The sequence below is a fragment of the Phacochoerus africanus genome, chromosome 2 (assembly GCF_016906955.1).
Source record: "Phacochoerus africanus isolate WHEZ1 chromosome 2, ROS_Pafr_v1, whole genome shotgun sequence".
NCBI lineage: Eukaryota > Metazoa > Chordata > Mammalia > Artiodactyla > Suidae > Phacochoerus > Phacochoerus africanus.
The window spans coordinates 166,711,056-166,732,569 of NC_062545.1; the positions used below are offsets into that span (position 1 = coordinate 166,711,056).

General features: G+C 44.7%; 1 protein-coding gene and 1 non-coding gene across 2 annotated transcripts in view; one reads left to right on the top strand and one right to left on the bottom strand.

Moving 5' to 3' along the window:
• MAP2K1 (mitogen-activated protein kinase kinase 1) overlaps positions 1-21,514 on the top strand; it is an 83,015-nt gene that overhangs the window by 23,215 nt on the left and 38,286 nt on the right. Inside the window, exons 2-3 of the mRNA XM_047767130.1 lie at positions 15,140-15,350; positions 17,167-17,313. Coding sequence (XP_047623086.1) covers positions 15,140-15,350; positions 17,167-17,313 — 358 coding nt within the window. The remainder of the gene's footprint in view (positions 1-15,139; positions 15,351-17,166; positions 17,314-21,514) is intronic.
• On the bottom strand, positions 13,713-13,844 carry LOC125121757 (small nucleolar RNA SNORA31). The gene has a single exon (XR_007133621.1). It is a non-coding gene; the product is annotated as a small nucleolar RNA SNORA31 (small nucleolar RNA).

The following is a 21,514-nucleotide window of genomic DNA, read 5'->3' on the forward strand; positions in this document are numbered from 1 at the left end:
TTAGTAAAGTGCCTCTTTAATGTGTTTAGCTATTTGTTTCAGAACACAGTCTCACCTATCCTCTGTCTAATTGTTCATAACAGTCTTTTGTAACACAGTTCAAGAATATTCTTCCATGTAATGCTAGTGAGAGATCTTGTTCAAGGTTAGATGACCAGTTACCAGCAGAGTTGATGGAGGGCTCCAGATCTCCTGACTTCAAGTTCAGGGTTATTTCCACAATCTTAGTGTCTTTTCTTAAGGACATGGTTTATATATCGGAGGTAAATTATTGACAGAGGGTGCAATTTTGCAAATAATATAGCCCTCAGGGATTCAGTAATGCATGTATGAAATGCAGTAGGTGAACTGAATTTGGTGAGCTTCAAGCATCACTGGAAAAGCATCTATCTTTATAAATGTGTTGTATAGACAGCAATAATGTAAATCAGTGTGGGTTTAGGAATCCACTCCAGGGCTCTGGTTTGATATGAGAGAAAGACTTCTTTCCTTAAAATGAGCTGATATATGTGATGGACTGGATTTAACTGTATTGTCACAGGCTTCTTTGAGCCAGACTTTGGAACAGGTACTGTGAGGTTAGTTATCTAAAGAGAACTCCCCAGTGGGCATCCAAAGACCAGGAAAGCTGAACTCAGGCAGTTTTTAGACTTCAGATTTCTACATACTCTTTCTCTCAAGGAAGACAATTATCTCCTGAGTTGTGCAACTCTTTTTTTTTTTTTTTTTTTTTTTTTGCTGTTTAGGGGCACCCCTGTGGCGAGTTCCTAGGCTAGGGGTCAAATTGGAAATGCAACTGCTGGCCTACGCCACAGCAATACCAGATCCAGGCTGCGTCTGTGACCTGTGCCACAGCTCACAGCAATGCTGGATCCTTAACCCACTGAGCGAGTCCAGGGATTGAACCCACATCCTCATGAATACTAGTAGGGGTTATTACCACTAAGTCACTCTTGACTCTATGAAGATTCTGTACTAGAATTTTTAAAATTGAAGTATAGTTGATTTACAGCATTGTGTGTCAGGAATATAGTGTAGTGATTTGGGTTTTTGGCAATTTTATTTCATTATAGATTATTGCAAGATATTGAATATAATTCCCTGTGCTTAAATTCTTATTGCTTATCTGTTTTATGGATAGTAGTTTATATCTGTCAAGCCCATATTCCTAATTTGTCCCCCAGCCTCTTTGGTAATCATAAATTTGTTTTCTATGTCTGTGAATCTGTTTCTATTTTGCATATAGATTCATTTATATTATTTTTTAGATTCCGCATGTAAATGGTGTCATATAGTATTTGTCTTTGACTTATTTCAGTAAGCATTATATTCTCTAGGTCCATCTTTGTTTCTGCAAATGGCAATATTTCATTCTTTTTTATATTCCACTGTAAACATATACCATATCTTATTAAGCCAATGATCTGTTGATGGGCACTTGGGTTGCTTCCATGTCTTGGCTATAGTGAATAGTGCTGCCAACAACATTGGGGTGCATGTATCTTTTCAAATAGGAGTTTTCTTTGTTTCCGAAGATATCTCATGAGTGGAATTGCTAGGGTCGTATGGTAGCACTATTTTTCATTTTTTAAGGAATCTTAATGCTGTTTTTCATAGTGGCTGCACCAGTTTAGTGCAGGAGGGTTCCCTTTTCTCCACATCTTTTCTAGCATTTGTTATTTTTGGACTTTATTGATAGCCGTTCTGACCAAGTGTGGTGAGACCTCATTGTGGTTTTGATCTGCATTTCTCTAATAACTAGCAGTGATGAGCATCTTTTCATGCACTTTTAAGCTGTCTTTATATCTTCTTTGGACAGATGTCTATTTAGGCCTTCTGCCCATTTTTGGGGTGGGTTTTTTGTTTTTTTGATATTGAGTTGTATGGAATGTTTGTATGTCTTGGATACTAACCCCTTATTAGTTGTTTCACCATACTAGAATTTTTGTACTTCTCCAAAAGTCTACTTTGTATGACCACATTATTGGTGATTTGACCCCAGAAGTGCATACTTAAATTGCATTCCAGTCAAATTGTGGTATGTTGCTTTTTTTTTTCTTTCTTTTTATAGCTGCACCTGTGGCATAAGGAAGCTCCGAGACTAGAGGCCTTCGCCACAGCCATAGCAACACTGGACCCGAGCCTCACCTGTGACCTACACTGCAGCTTGCAGCAACGCTGGACCCTTAACCTACTGAGCAAGGCCAGGGTTTTAACACACATCCTCACGGAGACTACATTGGGTTATTAACCCACCAAGCCACAATGGGAACTTCTCTTGCATGTGTTTTATTTTATTTATTTATTTATTTTTGTCTTTTTGCCTTTTTCTAGGGCCATATGGCACATGGAGGTTCCCAGGCTAGGGGTCAAATCGGAGCTATAGCCGCCGGCCTACACCACAGCCACAGCAACGCAGGATCTGAGCCGCGTCTGCGACCCACACCACAGCTCACAGCAATGCTGGATCCTTAACCCACTGAGTGAGGCCAGGGATTGAACCTGCAACCTCATGGTTCCTAGTCAGATTCGTTAACCACTGAGCCATGACGGGAACTCCCTTGCATGTATTTTAGATGTTTAAATATTATGTCAAGTATTCTTATGGCATTTTTAGAAGCTAAGATGTCAGGCTGCTGTCCTTTGCTGAACTACAAACAACATCCAGAGGCATTCTAGGCTGGTGTTCTAGGACCACTTTTTTTTTTCAACTTAAGATTTTGACTTATTTTATACTGAGGTAAAATTGACATATAAAATTGTGTAAGTTTAAAGTGTTTGGTGTGCTGGCTTGGTATGTTTATGTATTGCCATATGATTACCACCTTAGCATTGGCTAACACCTCTGTCATGTCATGTAATTACCGTTTCTTTTTTTTTCATGGTGAGAACATTTAAGATCTAGTTTCTTAGCAGCTTTGAAGTATATAACACATTATTGTTGAGTATATAATCACTATGCTGTGCATTAGGTCTGTAGAACTCATTCATCTCCTAACCGCAGATTTGTACCCTTTAACCAGCATCTCCCCGTTTCCTCCCCAAACCTAATTCCTCAGCATGGTGTACTGTGTCTAGCCCCAGCTTACCCTCCAGCCTAATCTGGGCTCTCTCCTGGATGCACCTATTCTCTGGCCACTTGAAACGATTTGTAATTTTCAGTGCCCAAGCCTTGATGGAGAGCTTTTTCCCTCTGCTACAAAAACTGATCTCCTTCAGGACTAAACTTGGGCGTTACATTTTCTGACCTTCACTTTCCCTTCCTCATCTTAGATAGAGTTGTCTTTTTTTTTTTTTTTTCTGTTCTGGTACCGCCCTGTGCCCACCTCACTTTTAGCATTCTGGTCCGCTTACACTGTAGTTCTCGTTAGTATCTTCCCCTGTGTTTGGCTTGCGCTATGATACCTCTGTCGCCATTATCTCTATATTTCTGTCTCCCTACCTCTTACACACACACACTGCCTAGTGAGGGCAGGGACCTTGTCTTCCTCATCTGTAACTCCTTAGCCTCCAGCATAGATAGTGCCTGGTACGCAGCGGATGCTCCGTAATGAATCTACATTGCATTTTCACTCTGTAGACATAAACGGGTATATGCTAGATGTCCCCTCCAGTTCCTTATCCCCTGCGCCCCTCTAGTTTTGAGCAGTCCTGGAGATTTACATTCTCATGGTCACTTCTGCTTCTTTGGGACTCACATTTCCCATCCTCTGATTTTTTTTTTCTTCTTCTTTTTGCTTTGTGTTGAACCAACTTGGAATTTGGCCCCCTTTCCCTTGTTTCCACCAAACAACAGTAAGAACAAAATATGCACAAAGCTATTTGTGTGCATGGCAGATTGGACTGTAGGCCTGGGATGGGGAGGATGTGCTACAATACAACAATAAAGACAACTTAAAATCTAGTGATATTAGGTATCTCTGGTCTTAAGTGACTTTTGCCACTCTGCCATGGTGCATCTGCTTTTCCCTCGCTTGCTGTTTCATAGCTACTCCCAAAAGAAGTTTCTCCCATTTTATTCTGCACCATAATTCTACTCTCCAGCTCTACCCCTGCCTGCTTTTCAGGTCTGCTTCTGCCTATGCCAAGACTCAGGTGCAGGCCTTTCTAAGCTATGGGTCAGCTTTCTCATCCTCTGGTATCCTCTGCTCCCAGGGGTTTGTTAGCACAAACACTTATTTTCCCACCCTCCACCTTCTTTCAGAAGCTAAAAGTAAGCACTGTCAATTTTGGTCTTAAATTCATTCTCTCTGGTCCATGATGTTACTTCATTCATCTGGGTTTTGACTCTGCCAGGCCAACTGCTTTTTTTTTTTTTTGTCTTTTTGCCTTTTCTAGGGCCACTTCTGTAGCATATGGAGGTTCACAGGCTGGGGGTGTAATTGGAGCTGTAGCCGCCGGCCTACACCATAGCCATAGCAATGCCGGATCCTTAACCCACTGAGCAAGGCCAGGGATTGAACCTGAAACCTCATGGTTTCTAGTTGGATTCGTTAACCACTGAGCCATGATGAGAACTCCAGGCCAACTGCTCTTATATGCAGAGTCTGACTAGTAGTTTTCCACACCTTAGTTTAAGGAGTTGAGTGCCTGAGTGAGCACTTGTCTGGACTTCTAGCCCTGTTCCTGAGATCAGGGTTCCATGATGGAATGTCATGGCTGGAGAGAGACCCGTGGAGTGAGATTTTTCCCCAGAGTTGATGTGTACTCAAAAGTGAGGTTTGCCCACCCCTCTTATGTGTACTTTGGGCAGCAGACGAGCCTAGCTGTAGCAAGCATGTTGTTCCTGTATTTAAGGGGGAAAACAGGTCTGGTGAATTCAAGATTTCTCAATATGGGCTAGAATTGAAGAGATGTTGTGAGTGCTGTGTTTCTTTTGACTCTATCTTCCTGCCTTTAGCTATGCTTCTGGGCACTGGCTGGTGATCTTTTTGCCTTGGGGATTCAACTGACCTCATGGTTCTGGGTTGGGAGGTCTAGGATTATGGTCACACTGGGTCCTTTCTCCTTGAAGATCAGCCTGTACCTCTCAGTCACAGAGCAGCATGGGCCATTATTATACAAGGAATTTCTAAAAGGTCTTTCGCTAGAACAGAGAATGGGTGGGGTCAATTTTTTTTTGGTTGGGGGGGGTGGTTGGCGGCATGCAGCAGCTTGATGTGGGATCTCAGTTCCCAGACCAGAGACTGAACCCCAGGCCACTGTGGTGAAAGTGCTGAGTCCTGATGAATACACCACCAGGGAATTCCCCAAATACATCATCTTTTTTTTTTGCTTTTCAGGGCCGCACCCGGGGCATATGGAGGTTCGAAGGCTAGGAGTCCAATTGGAGCTACAGCTGCCGGCCTATACCACAGTCACAGCAATGGAGGATCTGAGCTGGGTCTGTGACCTACACCACAGCTCATGGCAGTGCCAGTTCCTTGACGCACTGAGTGAGGCCAGGGATCGAACCTGCAACCTCATGGTTCCTAGTTGGATTCGTTTTTGCTACGCCACAACGGGAATTCCCCCCAAATACATCATCTTAATAAGGCCACAGTATATCATCTTGTCCTTTCAAGAATAGTCAGCCACTTTCCATTTTGTGACTACCTCCAGACCCAGGGCTACCTTTGTTTTTCTGATGGTGACCATACATTTATTGAATTTTCTACCTGGGTTATCCTTAGTGCTTTCTTTTTTTCCTCTTTTTTTTTTTCCCTCCCCAACATTTCCCGTCTCCTTCTTTCTACTTTTTACCCTGCCTCAGTGGCTGTGCTTTGGCTCTTTGATGGCTACTAGAATATTCACTGCTTCTACAGTGTGCTTCACCTGGGCATTGCCTTATCTCTTCCCTTCTCTCCCCAGTCAAAATGTTGTCAACCTGAAAGGAATTCCTTTTTGGGTGAATTTAATCTGTTGTCCTCTTGGGGATTTTACCTCAGAGGAATAAGTCCCTGATTGGTAAATGCCTTGTGAGCGGTGAGTTAGTGGGAGATTTGTTTGAAGGACATAAGCTAAGCTCTTCAGCGTGGTGTGGAGAAAGGTTTAACCTTTAGAATTTCAACTCTAGCCTTGGGTAAGTTATTTAGCTACTCCTGGCCTCCATTTCCGTATCTGTAAAATGGGAACAACATACCTATTTTTAAATGTTGTTGTGAGGGTTAAATGATTTAATGAGTGTACCATGGCTACTAGCATTTAGGAAGCTCATCTCTTTTTTTTTTTTTTTTTGTCTTTTTTGCTATTTCTTGGGCCGCTCCCTCGGCATATGGAGGTTCCCAGGCTAGGGGTCGAATTGGAGCTGCAGCCGCCGGCCTACTCCAGAGCCACAGCAAAGGAAGCTCATCTCTTAACTGCATCTAAATTTTCATTCTTTATCCACAGTTATAGCTCTCTTTTGTCCCTGTTGAGTAAAGCTGATACATTCCTTTTCATCCTTCTGGCTTTTGATCTTTTTTTCCCTCTCCCTCCAAGCTTTGTCACTTCTTTCTTTCCTTTTTGTATTTCTTCATATGACTGATCCTTGAGGAATTGATTCATATGTGACTAATAGGAAACAAATTTTGTCCACTGGGGTAGAAGGAATCATAGGCTGTCAGTTCTTTCAAGCAACATTATGACACCCCCTCTCTGATTCAGGATGTTCTTCAGTATATAAGAAGAGTCTGTACAAGTGGGTGGTTCTGTCACTCCAGAGGTTCCTCTGTGTGTGTGTGCATGTGTTTTTTAACTTGGCTGTCTGCAGAAACATTGCCGTGGGAAGGTAATTTACATAATTTCAGAAGGCAGTTTGAGTCTAAGGACCCAGTTGTTTTATTTATTTATTTATTTATTTAGGGGTGAAGGAGGAAAAAATACTTTATTCCTTTTCCAAGCAAAGGAGATCACAGCAGACTAATGCTTAAAGATTGTTCTGCCCCAACCCCCAACCCCTGCTGGGTTTTTTTGTTTTTTTTTTTTTTTAAAGGCTAAGAACATGTGATTCTTACCTGTCTCTTTTTAGTTAAACTCATTCTTTTGACTTTTAAAAACGTTTGTTTATTGACTTGCAAGCTACTTGATTTAAAGTGAAATTAAAGAGAAACACCTGTCTCACCTCTCGTTTTCTAATTTTTTTACCTTCAAGTTTTAGTCCTCCAATACTCTGCTTATAATATTCTTACTCCTAGTGCTATACCATCGTCTATATACTAGACCCTACTGGAATGCCTTTTTTTTTTGCTTTTTAGTGCCGCTCCTGCTGCGTATGGAAGTTCCCAGGCTAGGGGTCAAATTGGAGCTAAAGCTGCCAGCCTACACCACAACCACAGCCACAGCCACATCAGATCTGAGCAGTGTCTGCGACCTACACCATAGCTCATGGCAATGCAGGATCCATAACCCACTGAGTGAGGCCAGGGATCGAACCCGCAACCTCATAGTTCCTAGTCAGATTCGTTTCCGCTGTGCCACAACAGGAACTGCCCTGGAATACCCTTTGATAAAGTATCAAAGGAAAAAGCACTAAGGATGGGATAGCTGTCAGTGGGGTTTGTATGTAGACAGGGAGTAATGACTAGGCTCTCTAACCATCCAACATGGGAAGCCAGCTTCTGTCCTTGTAGACATCTGTGGCCCTGGAATTTAGCAGTGTAGTTCTGTCCTTAGAACAATACTATAGGAAGAATCTGGTATTAGGATTAGAGAATTTTAGCCCTGAAAAGGACTTTACCATTTAGCTTAATTACCTTTTTTTACCTATGAGAAAAATTGGGGAAAAGTGACTCACACAAGTTTACAGACCAAGTAAGTATCAGAGTTGAACCCACGTCTTCTAATTCCCAAAGCCTTCACACCTGTTCCCCAAGCACAGCGTATCTGGCAGCCACATGCATGTTTTTCTCCTTTCTAGTACTTTCATGTGCCATTGTGAAAGACCACCTCTTTGCTGGCCCAGAAATAGCAGTTTTCCTGTATACATTTCTGGCCCTGGAAGTAGGTCCAGGGGCTACTTCAAGAAGAATGACTTTGAAATTTTTCTTACCTACACTTGAAATTTTTCTTACCTACACATCTGTTAGCAAATTGAGACAAGTAGATGGCCAAGTTGTGAGTAGGCAGCCTTAGGAAAAGAAAAAAAATACCTGTTAAATTCACATCAGGAGTTCCCATTGTGGCGCAGCAGAAACGAATCTGACTAGGAACCATGAGGTTGCAGGTTCCATCCCTGGCCTCGCTTAGTAGGGTTAAGGATCCGGCGTTGCCGTGAGCTGTGGTGTAGGTTGCAGATGAAGCTTGGATCCTACATTGCTATGACTGTGACGTAGGCTAGCAGCTGTAGCTCTGATTAGACCCCTAGCCTGGGAACCTCCATGTGTGGCCCTAAAAACAAACAAAAAACCAAAGAAAGAAAGAAAAAAGAATAAAAGGAAATAAGAAGATAACTTCCAAGACTGATCAGTCTGTCTATTGAGAGATACTGAGATTGAGGGAGAGAGGACACAGATAGACACTGACTAGGACTTTTGAAGGAGTTGGTTCATGTGATCATGGAAGCCTGCTAAGTCCAAAATCTGGCAGGCTGGAAACCGATGGAAGGGTTTCACTTTGAGTCCAAGGCAGTTGGCTGGAAGAATTCATTCTTCTGGTAGGTTGGTCTGTTCCATTAAGGCCTTCAACTGATTGGATAAGGCCCACTCACATTATGGAGGATAATCTGCTGTACTCAAAGTCTACCAATTTAAATGTTAATCTCCCCCCCCCCCCATTTTCATGGAAACATCCAGAATAAAACTTGACTAAATATCTTGCTTGGTACTTTGGCCTAGCCGAGTTGACACAAAATTTATATGTCTTATGCCCCCTTCTAGTTACTACCCTCCCCTACCACAAGGTGATCACTTTTTTACTTTACAATAGCATAGATTAGTTATGAATTTTATACAGATGCAGTGACATAATATGTGATCTTTTGCATCTGACCTCTTCCACTGAGCTTGTATACATAATCCTAGAATTTTATTGCCTAGGTAACCAGCCCTTCCCAGAGTGGCTTACAGGATTGAGGTGTGGGAGGGCATATGCCCCTCCCTACGTGTTGTCTGGAACTGGCCCTAGTGGCACACCTGCTCTCTCTAACACAGATGGGCTAGTCCAGGTTGGAGTCTGGAAGTTGGTAAGCTGCGCCTTGGGCCCCTTCCTCATTCTAGCCCATTCTCTTTCCTTTCCTCTCTTTGTACCCCCTCCAATCTCCTGCTGTCCATGGTTTGACTGCGTAAAGGCCCCTGATGCCAATGCTTTTCTTTTTCCTCACATTCTTCCCTTTCCCCTCTTATCTCCCTGGTTGAAGCTCCATAGCCCCTCAACCCGAATATGCCCTCAGCCACCTGTACCCCCTCAGCTGGCTGTCACAGGGACAGGCTTTCTTAGAGACATCTAGACAATTCTCCCTGTCTTCCTCCACATAGAATTTCAGAGGGGGAGTGGTATAGGGTATAGATCAAAGGGTTGCAGCCTTACTCTCTGGGTGCTCTTCCCTCTTAGCTTAGGTCTTTCTACCTTCCCTCTTTCTTCCCTGCCTGTCTTGCCAAAAGCCGCAGGGGAGGGAGAACTTCACAATTTGGGCTCCCTGGTGAGGTCACCTACTTGCAATGGATCCTTTCTCTCCTTCCAGCACAGTGATTGGTTGTCATCCTCTCCTCTTTCCTCTGTGCTTCCTTTTGGCAGAGCTGGGGCCTTCCACCTACACACAGCAACCTTGCTCATGTTGGTGGCAGCGGCTGGTGTTTGGCATGCATTTGTGGCCCATTTCTACTTGATGTGTGGCAGTTTGAAGACCCTCCCTCCCCTTCCATCATTCCTTTGGGTCAGCTTCCCATTACAGTGACTTTCAGGGTGGAATGTGGCAGGTTGGGCCCTTGAAAGGAGTTCTGTTTCAGGAGTTGGGAGACCTGCCACCAATAAGCTGTGTGACTTTGTCCTCTCTGGACCTCCATTTCCTCACTTGTAAAATAGGTTGGATCAGGTGGTCTTTAGGGTCCCTCCCTGTGCTGCCTTTTATACTGCTTCTTAATTTGAATCATTGAGCCACAAATGAAAGATTCCAGCTGTGGTGGTGTAATTAGGCTTAGCAGATGGGTGTGACGGGAGGGAAGGAGATGTTCTTGTCCATAGCATCCTCTTTCCCCCACCCACTCCATTGTGCCTTCCTGGTGTTTTCAGAATACAAATGACAACCAGTGTTTTTCTCCAAGTCCTGTGTTTCTCCTCTGCGTTCTCTTTTCAAGCCTATAATCTTCTTGTATCTGGATGAACTGATGTTTACTGTAAGACAGCCCTGGTGTAGAATTCACATTACAGTGTATCGTTTCCTTTCTGCTGTAGGGAACGTCATGGGGCCCAGAGCCATCACAGCGGCTGTGTCAGAGATGTGCTCTGCCGGGCTCCAGTTTCTTTTCTCAATTTCTAGTTCTGATTTCTTTTAAAACCAGAGATTATGAAGGAGGCAGGGTCTTGTCTTGTGAGTATTGGAGATTTGTATGTGGTTGAGGTGAAGGGCCCCTCTTCCTATTTCCTTAGTTTGAAGTACTTCACCTTGGGAGCACAGAAATGAGCCTGATTGAACATCATCTACTTCCTGTGCGAGAGGAAGCAATACTGAATACTCATATGTTCATCGATTGCTTTTTAATGAGTCACGAAAGTGGTTTTGATGCCAGGATTTGCCTTTCACCTTCAGATAAAATTTTTTCTTTCATACGCTGAAACAGTTTTTTTTTTTTTTTTAAAAAAAAAAGCTTTTTTTGAGGCTTTTTAAAATAATTCTTGAATTACAAGACAGTAACTCCTGGATCCTGCAGTTGCTACTTTGGCTCCTCCTCAGTCTCCAACCCGCTCCCACCTGCCCTAACATTTGTGTGGTAATGTGTCAAAATTTCAGTGTTTTGTCGCATTTGTTTTCTATTTTGATCTTCTCCTGGTGAAATAAGCATCTTGTTTCCCCATTTTGCAAGAGAAAACTGAGGTGTGGCAAGTGAAATGACATGGTCACACACAGCTAGTTGATGACCAGCTGGGGATAGGATCCAGGATTCCTGATGACTAGTGATTTGTTAGCCTGACAACACCGTTCCACCCCAGTCTTTAGGAAAGTCTTGGCACAGTAGCTTAAAGTCTTTGCCATGTCACTTCTCTCCTTGGCTCCACCTTCTGAAAGCACAAATCAGAAGCCAGTTCCTTAGCTGGTGGGGTAGGCAGATAGACCATAGAGCAAAGAGGGGAGGGGAGGGAGGCAAGTGGCACAAAGCCCAGACTTAGTTTTTTTCTCTGAAGGTGGGAGAATTCCTGATTTCTGCCGAGAGTCAGGAAAATGGGCAGAGTCAGCGTCCCTCCCACTCCTCACCCCCCATGGCTGTGGTTGCCTGAGGCCAGTGTTTCTTGCAAGGCAGTGCTGAGGTCATTGTACAGAGACAGGTTGCATCATGGGCAGAGGACTCGTCATGTAGTTACACCATTTTCATGTGTGATTGAGCCCTGGTGTGTTAAGTGCTTCATACTAGGATCTTACCCATGTTGATAAGTTGCCTCCCTTGAAAGTATGGAACTTTTTGAAGAGGTAATACAGCATCATGATTAAGGTTAGACAGTCTCTCTGTCCAGGTTTGAATCCTGGCTCTGCCACTTACTCTGTGACCATGGACAAGTCCCTTCACCTGTCTGTGCTTGAGTTCTCTATCTGCTGTAATTGTAGGGTTGTGGATTAAATGCATTAATACATGTAGAACACTTGAAAGAGTAATGCGGTGGGAATTCCTGTCGTGGTTCAGGGGTTAACGAACCTGACTAGTAACCATGTGGTTACAGGTTTGATCCCTGGCCTTGCTCACTGGGTTGAGGAACCGGCGTTGCCATGAGCTGTGGTGTAGGTCATGGTCACGGCTCAGATCCTCCGTTGCTGTGACTGTGGGATAGGCTGGCACTTAGCTCCGATTCGACCCCTAGCCTGGGAACCGCCTTATGCCTCAGGTGTGGCCCTGAAAAGACAAAAGACAAAAGACAAAAAAAAAAAGAAAAAAAAGAAAGCGTTTGTGGTGTTGTCAGGCAAGTTATTGTCCTTTCATCTAGCCCTCCTTCCCTCTGTCCCTTATACACACTCTGTGTGGTGTGTGTGTGTTCTTGACAGCAACTTTTTGGAGTCTGCCTTTCCAATCAGACTGCCAAGCTCTTCAGGCAACTCATCCAAGTTTTAGCTGTGGGGTCTGTCTGTATTTGACATGTGTTTCTAAATGTTGTCATTGATGAGCTCCTTTGTGGAGAGACCTTAAAGAAAGCAGAGGGTGTGTACTGTGTACTCCCAGTCACACTTATTCCAGTCCCCACACCTGAAGGACTGGGGGTAGCAGTGAGTCTGAGTGGAGCCTTTTAGCTGGATAGGGACCAACTGTCTGCATAACAAAACACCATAGACTGAGTGGCTTAAACAACAGGAATTAGTTTTCTCATAGTTCTGGAGGCTTGAAGTCCTAGATGCGGGTACCAGCATGGTTGGGTTTTGGTGAGGCCTCTCTTCCTGGCTTGCAGACAGCTGCCTTCTTGCTGTGTCATCCTACAGCCTTTCTTTAGAGTGTGTGGGGGGAAGGCCACCTCTCTTATAAGGCCATCAATCCTGATTAGGATTCAACTCATATGACCTTATTTAACTTTACCTCCTAAAAATCCTATCTCTAAATATAGTTACATTGGGGCGTTCCTGTTGTGGCACATCAGAAACGGATCTGACTAGGGACCATGAGGTTGTGGGTTCGATCCCTGGCCTTGCTCAGTGGGTTAAGGATCCAGTGTTGATGTGAGCTGTGGTGTAGGTCACAGGTGTGGCTCAGATCTTGCATTGCTGTGATTGTGGCTGTGGCCAGCAGCTGTAGCTCTGATTGGACCCCTAGCGTGGGAACCTCTATATTGCCTCGGGCTGGGGTGGGGGTGCGTGGCCCTTAAAAAAAAAATACACACACACACACACACATAGTTACATTGGGAGTTAGGGTTTCAACAAGTCAGTTTGGGTGGCGGGCGGGGGCGGGGCATGGGGAGACAACTCGTTGTTCAATCCCAGGCACCAGCCTTCTTACCTCTAGAGTTATCCAGTGAGGGAAATTGGGAAAGTCAGCCTTGTGTCTTCTTTGGCCCCATGTGTGTGTGAGATTTGTGAGGCAGTATTGGGTCTTCCCATAAACTGAGGAGGCAGTGGGTCTCCATCTCCTTGCCTTCTTAAGGTTTGTCATAGAGTATGAGTGAAAAGTGGAAGATCATGCTTGCTGCTACTGTCCAAGCTCAGAAACGGTGTGTATGTTGAAGAGAGGGGGCACCAACGTTCTCATGTGTCTTGACAGCCTGTCTCATCACCTGTAACGTTTGTTTAGACTAGGGACAAAAATCAAATGAAACACAGTGGAAGCTCTCTTTATTATCCTCCTCTTAACAAGCTCCCAGGAGTAATGAATACTTTTCAGTTTTTTTTGTGTAAAACACCCTAACAGGCTGCTCTCTGCCATACCCACTCTCTCCAGCACCCACTGGTTGAATTATGTGCTTACCAAGAGCCGGATTGTTGCCAAAGTCATTTGTACAATTGTAGCTGGTATTGCAATTAAGTAATGTACTTATTATTTTGTTTTCTTGTGAACTTAAATTCTTTGAAGTAAAGCAGGCTTTCATGTTCACAAGGTTATTTGTGAGTTGCAAAATATTTCTCCCCACGTTCCCCCATTCAATCTGGGCTGCCACAGTCAGACAAGCAAAAATCGTGAGGATGTTTTCTTCTTGCATCTGTAATGGAAACCTGAGTAGCAGATAGTGACTGCTCCAGGCCTGTCAAATAGATACGTAATAATGTACTTATTTAAATCACATAAACTGACAAAATGTGACTGCAAATGAAGTGGTTTTCTTTCTTTTTTTCCCTTTATAATCACTAGTTAAAAGCCACGGAAAGACTCAATAAGTCCAAGTTACTAAAGAACATTACTGTCAAATTAGGTATGCATTAAAATTGGGGGAAATCATCAAACTCTTAAAATTTTACTCTGAGATTACTCTCTGTCTACATTTTTATTCTACTTTAGGGAATCAGGATTTGGGAATGACAGACATTGTATTACATTCTGACTCATGTAGGAAAGATGATGTGGGACTCTTACCAGGGGACCCTTATTCAAAGAGAGGGCCTCACTCTGTGGTGGAAGGCGGGTGAATTTCTATGTATATTGAAAAAATAAAAATTTTAGGTATATCTTGGAGTTCTGGTCATGGCTCAGCAGTTAATGAACTCGACTAGGATCCATGAGGATGCAGGTTCGATCCCTGGCCTTGCTCAGTGGGTTAAGGATCTGGTGTTGCTGTGAGCTGTGGTGTAGGTTACAGATGAGGCTTAGATCCTGCGTGGCTTTGGCTGTGGCTGTGGCTGGCAACTGTAGCTCCAATTGGACCCCTAGCCTGGGAACCTCCATATGCCACGGGAGTGGCCCTGAAAAGCAAAAACAAAAACAAACAAAAATTTAGCTATATCTTTTTTGTTCTATATTGATTGACCTTGTTCCTGACCTGATAACATTGGAAAGGAGGGTTTCTTTTTAATTAAAAAAAATTTATATGTCATACATGTATTAGGTATATTCATTTAAAATTGTATTGAAGTACAGTTGATTTACAGTGTTGTGTTAATGGAAAGGAAGATTTCTATTGTGATTCAGGTTAGAGCCTGTTTTGATGATTCGCTTTGGTTTCAGTTTTAATGGTTTTAGGAAATAGATTTTATTTTGTTTATGGTGGTGTTAAAACAGACTAGTAGGGCTTTTGAAATTGGGGTTTTTAAAGCAAATTAAAGTGGCTCACTCTGGATTTTAGCAGATTCTGTGGTTCCTCTCGTAGACTCGGAGCAAAGTGAGAGAGAATGAATTCCCTTATTTTACCAGTGAGGCGATCAGGCCTTGAGAGGTGATGTGTGTCAGAGGGGAGTTGTGCGGGGTGGCAGAGTGAAGGGGCTGAGCCAAGCAGATGGGACCTCCGCCAGCCTCCATCAGTTCTCTCTCTGGCCCGAGAGTGGAGGTCTCCACAGCAGGAGTGCTCCCCTGAGCGGACTTCTCTGATGACAGTGTTGACCTATGCTCCCACTTTGGGACAGGACCAACCTGGAGGCCTTGCAGAAGAAGCTGGAGGAGCTGGAGCTCGATGAACAGCAGCGGAAGCGCCTCGAGGCCTTTCTTACCCAGAAGCAGAAGGTGGGGGAACTGAAGGATGACGACTTTGAGAAGATCAGTGAGCTGGGTGCCGGCAATGGAGGTGTGGTGTTCAAGGTCTCCCACAAGCCGTCTGGCCTGGTCATGGCCCGAAAGGTAAGGCCAGTTTACAAGAAAACAAAACAAAACTGAATCAAGCTTGTCTTGGTGAACAGGTAATTGGATTATCTCTTAGAAGACCTGGGGGCCTGGTGACAAAAGTGGGGGGAAGACTGACTTTTCATTCAGTACCTTTATGTGCTGTTTGAATTTTGAACGCATGTTATCTATCAGATTATAAACAAACACACTAATGATGTTTAGTATATTTATCACCCTCTCCCTAGACTGGAAGCAGCTGACCTTTTGTTAGCTTTTTGTGTGCTCTGGAAAGAAAGCTACGATTCTTGTTTGCCATTTATTGAGAGCAGGAGACGCTGCTTTCATTTACCCAGCCGCAGGCATGCTCAAAAGACCGATTTCATGTTGTCTCCCTACACTCCACCCCTGCCAGTGGGTCTCCTTCATCTGCCTCCAGTGTAGCATCTCAGCTCCCCACCATGGCATGCAGTCTTAGGGCTGGACTTCCCTTTCTGGAGATCCGGGGTCCTCCTCTTTCTGATAATGAGGTTGGACTCTTGTTTTGCAACATCCTGTGTTAATTCCTGCCACACTTTTTGGCCCGGGCTATTCCTTCCATCTTCTTACACACTGCACATCTTAAAGGCCCACCTCCCTGTGCAGCTTTCACTAGCTGTTCCAGCCCACACTAATAACTACTCCTTCTATGTCCTCTGACACTTATTGTTTGTTGATGGCTGTTTTTAGAAGCTTAGGCTTATTCAGTAAACATTTCATGTGTCTGTCACATGTCTCCCAAGCTGAAACAAGGTACTGTATTAGAGGGAGACATATGGTGACTCCTGAGGCCTTAGCTGAATCTCAATCTCCTGAGATCAAGGAGAAATCTCTTGGGCAGCTTAGGTGGCAGACCTAGTTCCTCATGCTCTTCTAGTCCTACCACCCTTGAGTATCAACCAAGTCCTCAAGGCCACTTTCCCCCCAGCTCTCAGCTTCACAGGTCCTTTTGTTCTTGGGAGGGGTGAATCTCCTCTTCCTCAGTCTTGGCTCCCTGGAGCAGAGGCACAGCTGCGCCCCCCACTACCACCCCCCATTATAGCTCCTCCAGTGTCAACACCTGCCTTGCTATGTGGGCACTTGGTGCTCTGGTTGGGTAGAGACTTATTTGTTAAAACTTGCCTGTTTCCGCTCTTTCTTTTTTTTTCTTTTTTCTTTTTGTCTTTTTGCCATTTCTAGGGCCGCTCCTGCAGCATATGGAGGTTGCCAGGCTAGGGGTCTAATTGGAGCTGTAGTCACTGGCCTACGCCAGAGCCACAGCAACGCAGGATCCAAGCCGCGTCTGCAACCTACACCGCAGCTCATGGCAATGCCGGATCCTTAACCCACTGAGCGAGGCCAGGGATCAAACCCACAACCTCATGGTTCCTAGTCGGATTTGTTAACCACTGTGCCACGACAGGAACTCCCTCTCTTTCTTTCTTTTTTTAGTTGTGTGTCTTTTTAGGGCTGCACCCTCAGCATATGGAGGTTCCCAGGCTAGGGGTCAAATCAGAGTTATAGCTGCTGGTCTACGCTGCAGCCACAGCAGCATGAGATCCAAGCCATGTCTGCGACCTACAACACAAGCTCACAGCAATGATCCTTAACCCGTTGAGCGAGGCCAGGGATCAAACCTGCATCCTCATGGATACTAGTCGGGTTTTTTACCACTGAGCCACTATGGGAACTCCCTGTTTCCTCTCTTTCTACCTTTAAGAGCTTTGGAATTTAAGAAAGCATCTATCCATTCATCTAACCATCTATCTATTGAAATATTTTTAAAGCCTCTCTTCCTCCCACCTTTCTTTTCCAGCTAATTCACCTGGAGATCAAACCTGCAATCCGGAATCAGATTATAAGGGAGCTGCAGGTTCTACATGAGTGCAATTCCCCCTACATTGTGGGCTTCTACGGCGCATTCTACAGCGATGGTGAGATCAGTATCTGCATGGAGCACATGGTATGTGGCAACCTGTCAGCAGTGGCCTTGGGAGTTGGGTGGCTATGGTCTAATCTTTGGTCTGGGATGTGACTGGCTGCTTCCTTGTTCCTCCCTGGACCTGCATCCCTGTCTTGGGCATCTAGGAAGTCTGACTGATGGAATAGCCAAAAAGATGACAGGTCTCCTTCCTAGGCCCCTGCCTCTTCAAAGAGACTAGCAGCAACCAGGTATCCCTGGTGGGTGTGCCTAGAGTATATCTTCCATTTGTCTAGATGGCAAGATTTCAATGTGGGTAAAATCTGGTTTATACTGTTTAAATCCACTTATTACATGCAATGCTGTGTGCTCAGCACATGGTTCTAGAGTTAAGAGATGAGTGGAGACAGTCCTGCCTCCAGAGAGTTTATAATCTGCTTTAAGAGCAGCATTAGCAAAACTAATGATGATAAATATTTATTGGCTGTATATTGTATCAAGCACTGCCCTAAGCAAATTAATATTTTATTGCATTTTTACAACCACCTTGTTGGGTTGGGTAGATTATCTGTGTTTTGCACATGAGAAAACTTGAGGCTCAGAGAAATGGAATAACTTAACCAAGGTCATGAAGCTGGTAAGTGGAATTGGTAGAATTTAAACCAAGGCTGTCTGACCCCAGTGTACTTTGTCAAATCTACTAGATAGTGATTGAGACTCTATTTCCATCGTTGATGGCCAGAATTTCAAAGTCAGAGGCTGGCTCTATGGTTGCTATTTTTTCTGTCCCCCTTAGGCAGCATGGCACCGGGGGCTTTGAAATCTGAGATGTTTGTTCTTTTTTTTTTTTTTTAATGGCAGCACCTGCAGGGCATATGGAAGTTCCCGGGCTAGGGGTTGAATTGGAGCTGCAGCTGCTGGCCTGCCCCACAGCCACAGCAGTGCAGGAGCTGAGCTGTGTCTGAAACCCACGCTACAGCTTGTGGCAGCACTGGGTCTTTAACCCACTGAGCAAGGCCAGGGATCAAATCTGCATTCTCACAGATACTATGTTGGGTTCTTAACCCACTAAGCCACAGTGGGAACTCCCATCAGATGTTTATTCAGATCTCCCTTCTCCACAAAAATCTAGGTGGACACCTTGTCTCATTTGCCATTGTGTCTCCAAAACCATAGCAGGTGCTCAATAATTGTTTACTGATTGTCACCTTCTTGTCATGACTTTGGGCAAGCTTATCTATCTTCCCAATTCTGAGTTTCCTCATCTGTGAAATGACCATTATTCCCCCTGCTTTGTTGTGATGAGGATTAATTAAGATATGTAAGTCTGCCAGCACGCTGCCTGACTCAAAGCATATCTTCTGAAAACATTAGCTCTTGCTTTATTCTTGTGGGGCCTGATGGTTCAGAGACAAGGGCTGACATGTTTGAGTCTATACACTTTGTGGTGCTTTGCTTTCTGTCCAACCTAGTGTCCCTCAGCAACTTTTCCTCTTCCTTTTTGATGCTATAGATCTCTCACCTCTGGAATGAGAGCCCAGTGCTTGATCTTAATGAATTCCAGCGGGACCCTCCTAGGAGGTTTGTCCCTTGCTGGTGCCCCCCCCATTATTTTGAACATCTCTTCATTTTAATGATCAAGAAGTGCCATACACAGTATTGCAGGCATATAATAATTTCTGTGGTGCCATATGGAACATAGATTCTGGTGTCTTCTGTGTACCTGGAGGCCACTGAGAAAGCTCTCATCCTTCTTGCTTCAAGGAGAGTGAAGCAGTCTCTGGGAAGCATGTGAATGTTTCTATCTTGGTCCTAGTCTAGGCCTGGGGTGCTTTAAAAATTTTTCTTTTGGCTGCTTCCAAGGCATGTATAAGTTCCCAGGCCAGGGATCAAACCTGCGCCGTAGCAGTGACATGGCTGGATCCTTAATCTGCTGAGCCACATAGGAACTCCCCTGGGGTGCTGATTATTTTCTCCTTGGGTCTTAGACTTCCTTCAGTGAAGTGGGCAGGGCATCAGGAGGGAGCTCTTCCTTATCCTTTGCATTTCTTGTGCTCTTTGTGCCCATAATGGTTGGCTTTCCAGCTTTTGTGCAGAGTTGGATTAAGATGTGTGAATGGCCATGGAGGTCTTTGAAAACTAGAAGGAAAAGAAGGTGGAGGCGATGATGATCAACCATTGATAAAACAGGGAAGACCAGAGTAGCCTTCTTTCCTCTTGGGTCTTGCCAAGATAACAGAAGACGGGTGGTGGTGTGGCTAGACGTAATAGTAATTAGCTATCACACCTTCTACTGCTTGAGTCCTTTTCCCATTATGTTGAGTTATTAATCACATCAGCCTGTCGTAGGAGGTACATTGACCTCCATTTTCCCCCCAAGACGGTAGATGAAGAGAGTAAGCCTTGAGAGGTTTAGTAGTTAGTCTAAGTTGTATAACCAATAAGCGTCAGAGCTGAACTCTAACCAATGTCTCTAGCCAGGTCCATTTCCTTTAAATTTTATACTCTTTCCATTATGCTATTAAGTCCTATTACTCTCTTGGGATTTTCTAATCTCGGCAGAGAAATATTGGGCCAGATCTTCTCTAGGGACCCCATGCTAACATTCTGTGTTTCTATGGTTTAGAGCCCTTGTAGCCAGTCAGGGTTTGTTACATCAGTGTGGGTTCAGCTTCACAAACACTTCTTTTAGTGCCTATCAGTGCAAGATGCTACATGTGCTCCCAAGGGGATGGAGACATTGAGAGCAGGGTCTCTGTCACCTAGAGCTGTTCACAGGCTGGATGGTGTGGCTCTAGGGCCTTCTCGAGTGAGGAGCGTTAGTGTGGCTATGAGGGCTTCTCAGCACCAGGTATGTGTCCTTTCATACCTGCTGTCTTCTGAACCGTCAGAAACTCTTTCCTGAGTAACCTCAAAGTTCTGTGCCACTCAGAATTCTCCCTTTAATAGGGAACCAGGAGGCTATTTCATAGGTTGGAAAGCCTAGTGTGCTTGCTTCAGAGGTTAGGATCAGGCCTCAGACATTGATAGGCAGTGGCCTATCCATTTATTCAGACCCTGCTGGAACCTCTTTATTGGCCTTCTATGGCCTCTTGCCATGTGGAGTTCAGTCTCTCTTTTGTCTTAAATTGGCCTGTGTTGAGGTTTCCTCATTCTAGAATCCTTCTTTCTTCACTCTGGATTCAGAGATACTGATTGCAGCTTTGTGCTCCGTGCCCTTGTCCAGCCTTTTGCTTCTGGAGGAGATGATGCAGGACGTGACAAGGGTAGGTTTCCCATTTTCTTGGCCCATTTCCAGTACCAGCAGGTCAGTTGTTCTCCCCCATGGATTTGGCTCTGTGGGGATGGTGGGATCCTCCCACATAAGTTCCCGAAGCAGAAGGTATCTTTGGAATTACCCTGGGGAGCCTGAGCCTTGAAAACGGCAGTCAGAGGTTGGATGGGTCAAAACCTTTTTTTTTTTTTTTTTTCTTTCCTGTCTTTTAGGGCCACACCTGAGGCATATGAAGGTTCCCAGGCTAGGGGTCTAATCGGAGCTGTTGCTGCCGGCCTACGTCACAGCCACAGCAGTGTAGGATCTGAGCCGCATCTGTGACCTACACCACAGCTCACAACAACACTGGATCCTTAACCCACCGAGCAAGGTCAGGGATTGAACCTGCTTCCTCATGGATGCTAGTCAGATTTCATTTCTGCTGAGCCATGACGGGAACTCCCAGGTCAGAATTTTTTTGAGGGCCGAACACAGTATCTGGCACCATTAGCTGCTATGTGTTGAATGGCTAAATGAGGGAGGCCTGGATGGGGAAGGCCGTGGTCAGGCCTGGGGCTCAGCAAGAGAAAGTTAGGGCCCTCTGTTCCTGGGTATCCGTAGGCCCGGGGTTTGGGAGGTGGGGGGTGGGGGCGGCTGGAATCATCTGTTAATACTAGTGGAGCAGGAGTTCCCATTGTGGTGCAGTGGAAACGAATCGGACTAGGAACCATGAGGTTTCGGGTTCGATCTCTGGCCTTGCTCAGTGGGTTAAGGATGTGGTGTTGGCATGGGCTGTGGTGTAGGTCACAAATCTGGCTCGGATCTGGTGTTGCTGTGACTCTGGCATAGGCCGGCAGCAACAGCTCCGATTAGACCCCTCGCCTGGGAACCTCCATGTGCAGTGGGTTCGGCCCTAAAAGGCAAAAAAAAAAAAAAAAACCCAAAAAAAACGCAAAAAAAAAAACCAAACAAACTAGTGGAGCAGCTCAG